The sequence below is a fragment of the Dama dama genome, chromosome 11, assembly GCF_033118175.1.
Source record: "Dama dama isolate Ldn47 chromosome 11, ASM3311817v1, whole genome shotgun sequence".
NCBI classification, from domain to species: Eukaryota; Metazoa; Chordata; class Mammalia; order Artiodactyla; family Cervidae; genus Dama; species Dama dama.
The window spans coordinates 102,259,300-102,271,998 of NC_083691.1; the positions used below are offsets into that span (position 1 = coordinate 102,259,300).

General features: G+C 50.7%; 1 protein-coding gene across 4 annotated transcripts in view; it reads left to right on the forward strand.

Annotated features, from left to right (window-relative positions):
• FBLN7 (fibulin 7) overlaps positions 1 to 12,699 on the forward strand; it is a 55,593-nt gene that overhangs the window by 14,402 nt on the left and 28,492 nt on the right. For 3 of the 4 annotated variants that reach the window (XM_061156340.1, XM_061156342.1, XM_061156339.1), the window contains one exon: positions 7,813 to 7,972. In XM_061156340.1, the coding sequence (XP_061012323.1) occupies positions 7,813 to 7,972 (160 nt within the window). Of the gene's footprint in view, positions 1 to 1,966; positions 2,043 to 7,812; positions 7,973 to 12,699 lie in introns of those variants that run through there. The other variant, XM_061156343.1, reaches the window with a different exon arrangement.

The following is a 12,699-nucleotide window of genomic DNA, read 5'->3' on the forward strand; positions in this document are numbered from 1 at the left end:
ATGTTATGGAAAAATCTGAATGAACTTTGGGGCCAACCCAATACAATTGGTTCTCCTTGATTCTGTTTTCCTGGAGAACCCTAAGACAATGGCCTTGGGCAGCTGCCCCCCAAAATTCCCCCACTTCTCCCAGAAGTGTCCTTTCTTTTCCCTTCAGTGTGGTTGCTGGGTCAAGGTCACTGGGATGAGAGAAGTCAGGGAGTTATAACTGCTTCTGATTTGGTCTAAAGTTTAAAAAAAAAAATCTTTCAGAGAAAAAAAACATGTGTGAATTCTACATGACTCACATGCAGAGGGCCTCAAGCCTTGGCTAGCAGGCACACGCTTGGCAAGTGTGCTCTATCCTTTCATAGACCTAAAGTCATCAAAACATCTGTGTTCCCATTAACAACATGCTGACGTGATGCATAGCTGTGGCTGAGGAAACTAATGCAAGACGGCCCATCCGAGGTCCAAGGGGTCATCTGCAGCCTGGTCATCTGCAGGGACCTGGGGTTCTGTTGTCACTGAGGTGGCTCTTAGAAATAGTCTCTTTGCCAAGACTGTTGTGAGGATGGCCATCAAGCCAGGTCACGTGAGAAGAGAGCCTCGAGGACACCTCCACCCACCAGTCCGGCATGCCCTGGCACTTCAGTGCTTGGAGAACTGGGCTTCATCTGTAAACTGAGCCCAGACGGCAGGGAGGCCTGGATGGGGCGGGAGGGTCCACCCACCAAGTTCTGGCTCAGGGTTGCAGTGAGCTGAGGACACAAACTGTCTTTGTCTCTGTCCAACCCTGGGCCAGCAGGTGGGGTCTCTGAGCAGCTTGGTCTCCCAGGAAGAGGAGTGTTTAACCTCTGAAGTGTCCCCACCAGCTCCATCAGAATTAATATTGTAAGAGGATGAGTTGGAAAGAAGATAGGCAAGACTTTCCCCAGATGTGGCGTGGGGTGGATGGAGTACAGTTCTGTGACCTCCTTGTTCCCAGAAGCCTTAGACCCAGTCCCCTACCACCTGGCTGTCAACATTGGCTGGTGTGTTCTGGAACCATCTCTGCCACCTCCACCCCAGCTTGGAAAGAGCAGGTAGAATGCTTGCTGTTTATACTCTCTCTGCTTCTGGTCTTCTCTGCAAACATCACTCTTGGTGTTTAAATTCACAGGAAGGCCCAGTGCTCTGAAGGAGAGCTTGAAATGGGAAATCTTGACCTTTTTCTCCTCAAGGATGGGAGAGTTTCACTGAATGTCTTTTCTTGGTCCCATTACAAATAAGTTATTAATTCAAAGAAATGAAAACTAATTTTCATTATTTATTGTCAACGGCCTATGCCAAGCATGGATGGAGACCAGTATTGAAAGGATGCAGATTTAGGCCATTTGAGGAGCTCTTTTAGAAAAATATTAAAAGTGAGGGTCCTGGGGACTTCCCTGGTGGTCCAGTGGTTAAGACTGGGCTGCCAGTGCAGGGGGTGCGTATTTGATCCCTGGTCCGGGAACTAAGATCCCGTATGTGCACGGTGTGGCCAAACAGTTAAAATTTTAAAAAGTGAGGTCCTGGAAGAGACCTGGGAAAGTGGGGGCCCTAAGATAGGCCTTCCTTCCCTGGTGCGGACCCCTCTTCTTGTCAGACTTGACCTCCCATCCAGACTTGACCTTCTCCCAGTCATAGCCTTGCTGAGCCTTCCCACCTAAGTAGGAGGTTCTTTTTTACAGTTAGGGTCTGGGAGCCTGAGATGGGAAGCCAGCAGTCACCATGGTGGGGACAGGCTGAAATGCACGTGGGTGACACCAGATGGTCCAGCCTGTTCCTTGTCCCCCAGCCTTGCAGGCCCTTGAAGCCCCTCAAAGCCCCCTTGTCTACGTTTACAAAGAAGGAAATGGTCTGTTCCCTTGTGTGGCTTCTCTTGGCCGAAAGCACATACTGGCAGGCGTGGGAGGGGACGCGGGCAGACAAACGGAAGTGGACTGAAGAGAACACAGAGGAAAAGAAGCAGACTGAGGCGCGGGGTCTGACTTCTGCTCTGCTCACTGGTGTGGAAACAACGCCACAACTTGGAGCCAAGGGTAAGCGCCAACGCAGGACCTGCAGCCGCGGTCCGGCAGCTGTCAGGGGACGCCTGTGCATGTGCGAGGGTGTGTCTGATCCAAATGTTAAAACCACACCAAACAGGAACAGTGCTGGTCTGTGGTCATGGGACTTGTCCTTTGTTCTGATGCGTTCTTCTGGATTTAGAGTGGTTTTGCAGAAAGCATGCTTTATTTTTCTGACCAAGCAAACTGACAGAGCTTTCTCAGCTTGCAAAGGGGAGATGCTTAGGTTCTCAGCCCCCGCCTAGTGACCTCATTTGTCCCCGTATGTCCATATAATGTGGACCTCTTGAACTCTTGACTCAGTCTGAAGGTTTCTAGTCTGTCCCTCTGCTCTGCAGATGAATTCAGTTATGCCATTGCTGAGGTCCCTACAGGCGACAGATTCTGAGCATGGTGCCCATGGGCTCCATTTCTAGCAATTTGGGATCAAGGAGCTGGCCCGCTAGTAGTAGCTGCTGCATAAACCCATCAAACCTCAGGCAATCACTCTTTCCACTGCTCTGGCACCCTGGTGCCGCCCCTGCCGAGCTAGCTTGCCAAGAGGACACGGATCTCCCTTTTTTCCCCTTGTGAACTTTATTTTTCCTCCTTCTCCCAGCTTTATTGAGATAAAATCATATAATATAACATAAATGTGTGATAGCATTGTATTAGTCCAAGGTATGGGGCTTCCCCGGCGGCTCCAGCGGTAAGGAATCTGCCTGCCAGGGTAAGAGATGCAGGGGACCCAGTTTCAATCCCTGGGTCAGGAAGGTCTCCTGGAGGAGGAAATGGCAACCCACTCCAGTATTCTTGTCTGGAAAATCCCATGAACAGAGGAACTGGGTGGGTTACAGTCCATGGGGCCGCAGAGTCAGACGTGAATCGGCACACATGCACACCGCACAGTCCAAGGTAGATACAAAATAATGATTTCATATACATATATATTGTGAAATGATCACCACAGTAAATTTAATTAAAATCCAACACCTCACATAGTCGCAGTTTTTTTCTCATGATGGGAGCTTTTGAGATCTATTCTTTTAAGGGACTTTCCTGACAGTCTGGTGGTTAAGACTCTGTACTTCCAATGCAGGTCCCACAGGCTGTGTGGCCAAAAAAAAAATCTACTCTCATCAACTTTTAAAAAATTCATTAATTTATTTACCTTTGGCTGTCCTGGGTCTTCGTTGCTAGTGGACATTCAAGTTGTTTGCATGTCTTAGCTATTGAAAATAACACTGCAGTGGGCATGGGGGTGTGTATATCTTTTCAAGATACAACTTTGTTTCCTTTGGAACTGCTAGATCATCAGTTCAGTTCAGTTGCTCAGTTGTGTCCAACTCTTTGCGACCCCATGGACTGCAGCACGCCAGGCCTCCCTGTCCATCACCAACTCCTGGAGTTTACCCAAACTCATGTCCATTGTGTCGGTGATGCCATCCAGCCATCTCATCCTCTGTCGTCCCCTTCTCCTCCTGCTCTCAATCTTTCCCAGCATCAGGGTCTTTTCACATGAGTCAGTTCTTCACATCAGGTGGCCAAAGTATTGGACTTTCAGCTTCAGCATCAGTCCTTCCAATGAATATTCAGGGCTGATTTCCTTTAGGATGAGCTGGTTGGATTTCCTTGCTAGATCATATGGTAGTTCTATTTTTAATTTTTTAAGTAAAATCCAATCTGTTTTCCATTGTGGCTGCACCAATTTACTTTGCCACAAACAGGGAACGAGGGTTCACATTTCTCCACATCTTCACCAATGCTTGTTATTTCTTGTTTCTTCTATAATAGCCATTCAAAAGGAATGTGGTGATACTTACTGTGGTTTTGATTTGCATTTTTCTGATGGTTAGTCATGTTGAGCATCTTATTATGTACCTGTTGGCCATCTTTGGAATGTCTTCTTTGAAAAAACTATTCAGAACCTCTGTCCATGTTAAAATCAGATTTTTGTTTCAGTTTAGTACAGTGGCTCAGTTGTGTCTGACTCCTTGAGACTCCATGGACTGCAGCATGCCAGGCTTCCCTGTCCTTCACCAACTTGATTTGGAGCTTGCTCAAACTCATGTCCGTTGAGTCGGTGATGCCATCCAACCATCTCATTCTCTGTTGCCCTCTTCTCTTCATTCCTTCAATCTTTCCTAGCATCAGGGTCTTTTCTAAGGAGTCGGTTCTTTGCATCAGGTAGCCAAAGTATTTTGTTTTTTTCTTGTTTTTTGCTCTTGAATTATATGAGTTCGTTGCCGTGCTCTCCCCCAGGGGATCTTCCCAACCCAGGGATGAAGCCATAGAACCCCTGTCTCTTGCATCTCCTGCATTGGCAGGCGGGTCCTTTACACTCGCGCCCCCTGGGAAGCTCACCTCACCTGCGGTGAGCACCTCGAGGCAAAGCCGGTGGTACCTGCCGCTCACGGAGCATAGGTGGGGAGGGTTCCAGTCCAGGGCAGTGCTACCACAGGCAGAGCACAGCGTGACTGGACCTGGGAGCAATGACATTCAACTTACTTGGCTTCCCAGAGGCCCCTTCATCTCCACTCCCACTGTCCTTCCTTCTGTACTGACTGGAGTCCCATGTCCTCCATGCCAGGTTCCCGGCAGAAGCCTTGGCATTGATCTCACGTCTCCTACTTCAGAACTTAGCCCTTCCCTGTCCCCTGGAACCGCCCTTCCCCAGCTGCCACGCCCTGGAGGCAGCTGCTGGCCTGGCTCTCTTCCACTCCACCCACCCCACTTCCTGTCTCCACTGCCCATGCTTGCAACCTGGAATCCACACAGGAGTTAGAAATCCACTCCTGTGCGACATTTAGCTTGGGTCACAGAGTGATCAATCCCTTGTGCAGACTAATCAAGAACATTCACCACACGGAGGCGTTTGTGAAACAGTGGTAAAGAGTCTGCCTTCAATGCAGGAGGCTTGAGCTCGATCCCTAGGTCAGGAAGATCCCCTGGAAGAGGAAATGGCAACCCACTCCAGTGTTCTGGCCTGGAGAGTCCCAAGGATAAAGAAGCCTGGCGGGCTACAGTCCATGGGGTTGCAAAGAGTCAGACACGACTGAGCGACTGAGCACACTGGGGCATAAGGCAGCCGTGGGGGCACGACTTGTTGGGGGGCAATGGATTGGGGTCAGCAGGTCCCCAGCCTGGCGCTGCCGCTCACAGGCCACATGGTTCGCGACAAGTCGCTTGACTTCCGGCCTCTGTGTCTTGACTGTAAAATAGAGACAGTCCCAGGCTTTCTTCACAGGGCTGCTGCCAGCCAGGAGTCCTTTTGTGCGCTCGGTCGCTTCAGTCTTGTCAAATTCTTTTCAACCCTATGGACTGTAGCCCGCCAGACTCCTCTGTCCTCTTAGGAGTAGCATATAGCATGGTACACTATGAGGAACTTCCCAAGTGTGAATCACACATGATATGGAGCAGCATCTCTGAAAGCAGCTCCTTATTATTATTATGTATTTTTAAAGGGAAGGGAGGCGGGTGTGGGAAGTCCGATCTGGGTGGATGGCTGCACCATGCCGGGCAGGTCAGGGACTGCAGGAGGTCACTGCCCGGGTGCCCAGGGCCTGCGTGGGAAGGACCACAAGGAGGGAGGGAGAAGGAAAGCAAACAACAGTTCACTTCCCAATGGTTGTGTTTGGGGCCAGGCCCAGTCAGGCCCTGGTTTTAGGGTGGAGGCCAAGGAGCCCCCATGGATTAACGAGCTCCAGGGGCAACTGGGGATTCAGCTTTGTCAAAAGCATCCATTGGCCCGGAGCAGTGAGCCATGTGTTTGGTGAGATCTCCAAGGTGCAGGGGCCTGGCACCCGCCCTGGGAGAGAGCCTGCGGCTCCGTCTCCCCTGCAGGGGCAGCGCTCCACTGACGATACTGGAAGCCATCCAGGCTGCAGAGGCCATGTGCCTCCCAGCTGCCGGCCGCTGGCCGCCTTTGAGACATTTTTTTTTCTAATTGTAAAGCTAATAATCATTGTAGGAAAAAAAAAAAGTATAAAAAATAAAAGCAGATTCGCAAGCCTATCCCCAGAGGTTGCCATCATCCCACTCTCCTTTGTTCCATGCAGGTCATGTGAGTCAGGTTGGACTAGGCTGTGCGGAGGTAATGTGCAACATGTGACCCAGGGCCTGTCCTATCTCTGCCCGCTGTACTCATCTCTCCTTTCTTCTTTTTTTTCCCCAGTGAGGCAATGTCCTTATTTGTTTATTTTTTTGCACCCTCCCCACCTTGGCATGGGGGACCTTAGTTCCCCGATCAACGATTGAACCTATGCCCTCTGCGTTGGAAGCACAGTCTTTACCATGGGACCACTAGGGAAGTCCTCACCTCTCCCTTCCTCCTGTTCACGTCCTGGCTCTTAAGGGCAATTAGGATCAGTGCACGCTCAGTCACTTCAGTCGTGTCCAACTCTTTGCAACCCCATAGACTGTAGCCTGCCAGGCTCCTCTGTCCATGGGATTTTCCAGGCAAGAATACTGGAGTGGGTTTCTGTTTCCTCCTCCAGGGAATCTACCCGACCCAGGGATTGCACCCACGTCTGTTACATTTCCTGCATTGGCAGGTGGGTTCTTTACCACTTAGCACCACCTGGGAAGCCCCCATTAGGATCAGAAACCTTGAGATTTTTATCACTAGGCATGATACCAAGTGTTGCTTAAAGTTAGTCTCTATCGTGATAAGCACATGCTTCCTTCTGTTTTCTGAGCTTTTCAAAAAGTGTTAGAACTTAGCATTAACTTTTAACTGAATGCTTCTTTAATTCTTCTTACTTGCCCTGTTGCCTTTTCATACTGTTCATGGGATTCCCAAGGCAAGAATACTGAAGTGGTGTGCCATTCCCTTCTCCAGCATTTTCCAATGCTGGGAAAGATCGAAGGCAGGAGGAGAAGGGAACGATAGAGGATGAGATGGTTGGATGGCATCACCAACTCAATGGACCTGAGTTTGAGCAAGTTTTGGGAGTTGGTGATGGACAGGGAAGCCTGGCGTGCTGCGCTCCATGGGATTGCAAAGAGTTGGACACAACTGAGCGACTGAACTGAACTGAACTTGCCCTGTTATATTTTTTAAAATACTTAATTATTTATTTGGCTGTGTCAGATGTTTCGTTGTGGCCCATGGGGTTTCCTTGAGTCATGTGGAATCTTTTGCTGTTGCTCGGGGGCTCAGTTGCGCCAAGGCCTGTGGGATCTTAGTTCCCCATCCAGGGATAGAACCTGCATTCCCTGAATTGCACGGTAGATTCTTAACCAGGGAAGCCCTGTGCCCTGTTACATTTTTATTTATTTATTTATTTTTTTCCTGTTACATTTTTAAAAGTATGGGAACCACTGGGCTTCCCTGTTTGCCTGTTTTATGTTATATCATCCATCTGCTTAAAAATGTCCAAGGTAGAATAAAAAAGCCAAAGGATAAAGAAAGAAAAAGTTCCTCGAGGCCCAGATTTCAGAGCATTAACTTGGAGTGAAGAATTATTGGGGGCAGCGGTGGGGGGGGGGCGGTCTTTGAAGTAAGACCACTCATATAAGGCACACTGTGTTCAAATAATTCTACCACCCAGTCACTTAGAGTCGTCACTTCTGCCCTGCACTCTGAAAATCGGAGGTTTGTTTTCATTGAGGGAGGGGCTGGGGCCTGCTTTCTGGGGACCTCACCCGATGTGTTGTCTGTTGCACTATACTCAGTGACCCCCAGGGTGTCGGAGCCCAGGGTCCCGATGACTGCTGGCCCCCTGTGCTAGTGGTGGTGATGAGTATTTTTTCCTCTCCCCAGAACTGCCTCAACAAACAGCAGTTCCTCACGGCTATCCGCCACCTGCAGCAGTTGCTGAAAGGCCAGGAGACACGCTTCGCCGAGGGCATCCGTCACATGAAGAGCCGGCTGGCGGCGCTGCAGAGCTCTGTGAGCAAGGCGGGCCCAGATACGCCCCCAGGTGGGTCCCCAGGTCAGCACCCCGAGCCCGGGGGGTCCTCTCCCTGCCCCTATCTCCCGTGGCTGGATTGATTCCCGGGCCTTCCCCAGCCTCGCCTTCTGTCTGGGGCTGGGTGGCAGGAAGGCATGTCCAGCTTCCTCCCCGACCATCGGGGGCTTCCCAGGTGACACCAGTGGTAAAGGGCCCGCCTGCCAATGCAGCAAACGTAAGAGACTCGGGTTTGATCTCTAGGTCGGAAAGACCCCCTGGAGGACGAAACGGCAACCCACTCCAGTGTTCTTGCCTGGAGAACCCCATGGACAGAGGAGCCTGGCGGGTCGCAGAGTCAGACTCGACTTAGTCACTCAGCAAGCATGTAGCATAGCCTCCCCCATCATCTGAGCGTTACCCCATTTCCTCTTAGACCTTTCCATTCCAGACTCAGCAACCCTCACGTCTGCATAGCTTCTCCAGAGAATGGTTGAAAGGCACAACTTTCAGAGCCTGCATCCCCAGGAGAGACCCTAGTTGGTTCATTTTTCTTGTTTTGTCGTTTAATAGACTTTTTGAGAGCAGTTGTCATTTCATGGCAAAACTGAATGAAAAGCGAAGAGGGGTCCCATGGACACTCTCCCCGAACACTCATGGCTTCCCCACCATTAATATCTCGCACTCCTGTGGCCCGCCGGGAACAGCCCATGGACCAGCCCTGGCCTCTGAGGCTTTCCAGGCGTGAAAATTAGTCCTTTTCCACGAGCCCCCTGTTAGTGCAGTGGGTTGGGTTGGAGAGGCTGTTGAGGGCAATTTGCATGTGTCTCTGCTGCCCTCCCCCCTGCCCCCAGACCCCTTCCCCTGGGGTAGGACTCTGCAGACACTGGGCCTTTTACTGGTTGTCCGAGTAATGGATTGCACACTGTCAAGTCCTGGCGTGGGTGGCTGCATTTCTTCTGGCCTCTCCTCGGGGTGACAGGGGTCAGGGAGCCTGTTGTATGTTTGTTTAAGTCATGACAAACTCTGGTGGCTCAGGCAGTAAAGAATCTGCCTGCAATATGGGAGACCTGGGTACAATCCCTGGGTTGGGAAGATTCCCCTGGAGAAGGGCATGGCTACCCGCTCCAATATTCTTGCCTTCCCTGGTGGCTCAGGCAGTCAAGAATCTGCCTGCAATTTGGGAGACCTGGTTCGATCCCTGGGTCGGGAAGATCCTCTGGAGGAGGGCATGGCAACCGTCTCCAGTATTCTTGCCTGGAGAATTCCATGGACAGAGGAGCCTGGTGGGCTGCAATACATGGGGTCGCAAAACATGGGGTCTCAAAGAGTCAGACATGATCGATGGACTAACACTTTTGCTCGCATGCACACAGGGTGATGGGGGTTGGGTGGGGCAGCGGGTTGCCATATATTTGTTTAAGTCATCAGCCTGAGGAATATCTGATGTCTTTACTCACTTAAGATGCTTTTCTCAAGGGCCTCCTTGGTGGTGTGAGGTGAATTTCCTGGGTTGGATTTTCTACCTTTGTAGACTCTGGTAGCAAATCTAGTCTCCACAGCCCTGAGTCAAGTCCTGTTTTCTTTGGCTCCACGGGTGCAGAGCTAGACCTGGTGGTCAAACGCCTCACACTTTCCCAGGTGCCCAGAGGCCGCAGCCTTCGCTGGGGCTTGTCACCAGCCGGACTCCGAGGGAGAGGCGTGGCATCCTTCCTTTGGGCTGCAGATGTGGAAACTGAGGCCAAGAGACATGAGTTAGTGATAGTGGGTTCTGTTCTGAGGGTTTTGTTCACTGCTGGAGGCTCAGCCGCACTGGGCCTTCCTGTTTTCTTGGGGTCAGAGTGCCTGCGCGTTTCTGGGAGTTTCCAAGAAACACCTGCAGAAGGGAATTTCTACAACTGCCCTGCCCATCTTTGAGGTCCCTGTCCATGAATACAGAAAAAAAAAGGTAGGGGTTTTCCCTGGTAGTCCAGTGACTAAGACTGTGTTTCCAACGCAGGGGGACCAGGGGTTGATCCCTGGTCAGGGAACTGGATCCCACAACTGAAAAAAAGATCCTTCAGGCCGTAGCCAAGACTGAAGATCCTATGTACTGCAACTAAGACCCAGCACAGCCAAATAAATACATATATATATATATATTTATTTATTTATTTTTATTTTATTTATTTATTTTTTTTATATATATTTTAAAAAGAAACGCACTGTGGTTAAATTACTAATCCTCTTGCTGCTGGGTTCAAGGTCTTTCTTTCCTGAGCCATGCGAGACCTTTTTAAGTGCCCAATTCTTGGGACATTCCTGGTGGTCTAGTGGTTAAGACACTGCACTAGGGTCATGGGTTGGGGATCAGGGAACCGGGATCCCACAGGACATGCCTTTAAAAAAAAAACAGTGGCCAAATCTCTTTTTAAAGACTTGCTGCCATGTATTTTGTCTCCCTCGTGTGTTGAACATGGGGGCAGGCAGCTGTCAGGACCACCTTGCAGGGGAAAGGTGCCTAGGGGAAGCCAGAAGCTTGCCCCAGATCAAACTGCAGGGAGAGGGAAAATTATCTTTCCTTTTTTTAAAAAGGGCATTTGCCTGGGGGTTGGGAAGAATAATTTCCAGTCCCGGAGAATTCTTGGCCTTCTTTCTGGCTTGTTTCTATCTCCATCCTATTTTCCCAGCCTTTCTTTCCTGAAAACTTCACAGTCCATCAGCTTTAGGACTTATCTCCGCAGCCTCATGCCAATAACGTCCCCAAATCGCCAGGATTGATTCCCTGCTGAGCTCTTTCCTACATGTTACATCCTCCGGAGTGCTGTGGGCAGCTTCCTTGCAGCCCTGTAGGCTCACCAAGAGATGACCATGATGAAATGAACCAGCCAAGGGGCATGTCTTCCCAACCCAACAGAATCCTTTGGCTACCGTTTGGGAAATGCCTGAAAATTGATTTTATTGAATCTGTATCCATTCACTGGGACTTCCCAGGTGGCGCTCTTGGTAAAGAACCCACCTGTCAATGCAGGAGGCACAAGAGACGTGGATTCGATCCCAGGGTTGGGAAGACCCCTTGGAGGAGGGTACAGCAACCCACTGCAGTATTCTTGCCTAAAGATTCCCATGGACAGAGGAACGTGCGGTGCTATAGTCCATGGGGTCACAAAGAGTCGGACACGGCTGAAGCAACTTCGTACGCATGCATGCACATCTGTTCGCCAAGTCTGCTGACATGAATGGGGGCCTGCTCAGCTAAGTCAGATGGCAAAGAATCTGCCTGCAGGAAAGCCAGGTTTGATCCCTGCCTCATGGAGCCATGTGGAGATACGATTCCATCCACTCTCATGCCGTTTGCCTGCAAGTTGCTCCAGCGGGCTAGTTTTCTTTCTTTGAGGGTTTTAAAGATGTCTCTTCCCCTTAGAGACCCTACTCCTTTCTCCCAAAGCATTTTAAATCCTTTTCAGCACAATGCAGTAGGAGATTTTTCAAACAGAGATATAAAGTCATGTATTTGCAGGGACTGAGGCAGCGAGCTGGGGGTGCCCAAGTGCTGGGATGTGGGTTCGCTTGGCTTTCTGCTCACAGGGTCGTTACCGTGGGTGCTCACTTGGAAGTTCACTAACAGAAGGTGACGTGTCAGTTGTCAAACGTTCCCCAGAACCCAAAGGGCACTGAGAGTCGTCAGGGAGGGAAGCGGCTCCTACTCTTCTCCCAGGACACGGGGGTGGGGACATGGGGCAGAGATGCACGTGGCTGCTGCCCCGCCCCCGGAGCGATGTGTGGGCAGATGCCGCCCTCCGAGTAGGTGCCGAGCTGTTCTCCATCACAACCTACAGCCCACATGGCCGAAGCAACGGCTTTGTTTTCGTCTGTCTAAAACCCTGGAAGTGTTTTTACAAATGACATTTGGATCTTACCTTAAAAATGAGTTAGAAGTGACTCTGAATTTCTAGCTAAGACAAATCCAAACCCAAGCTGGTCCAACTTGGGGCAGCCTTCCTTTAGACCAGCATGGACCACAAGTGGAGCTTGGCTGCAGGTTGGGGAGGAGCAGGGACCGTCTCTCCTCTCCAGCCCATGATGGCCTTTCAGGAAATCTGGTTGGTTCTGCCTGCTTTCTTAGCTCCCCACTCTCACCCTGAGCTGAGCCACCTTCATCCTGCCCCCGGCTCTGCCTCCCTTTCATCCTCTCTCACGTTGGACAGTGCGCTCAAGCCTCAAACAGAGTGATGCTCTTCACAAGGGGGTCACACTTCCAGCCTTTCCTCAAACTCTCCAGTGGCCCCTCTGCACACCAATAGCAAGTTGCGCGGCCTTTTCTTTCCTCTAGGATGCCGCGTGACGCCGCTGTCTCTTGCTACCTGTCGCCTCTCTGTCTTCATGCCCAGCTGCTGTCCAGCTGGTCCACCCCACTGCAGTCGTGGTCTCCTGGACATTCCTCAGACTTGCCAGGCACAGGCCTAGCTCAGGGCCTTTGCACCGACTTGATCCCTCTGCCCTCCCCGGATACCTGCATGGTCATACCTTTGGCTTCTTCATTCAGCCCTTTGTCTCCAAGGAGGCCTCCCCTGACCACTATACCCCAAATACACCCCTCCTCTGGCTTCCCTATGCTACTCCCTACCTAATTTTCTACATGGCTGTTGTCACCTCTTGTCACACTCTGCCATTTGCTTGTGGATCTTGCTTGTCGAGTGTCTTCCCTGATGGAAGGAGGCTTCCTGAGAGCTGAGCTTCATCTGTTTGTTCACTAATTGTCTCAAACTCTTAATTGGATG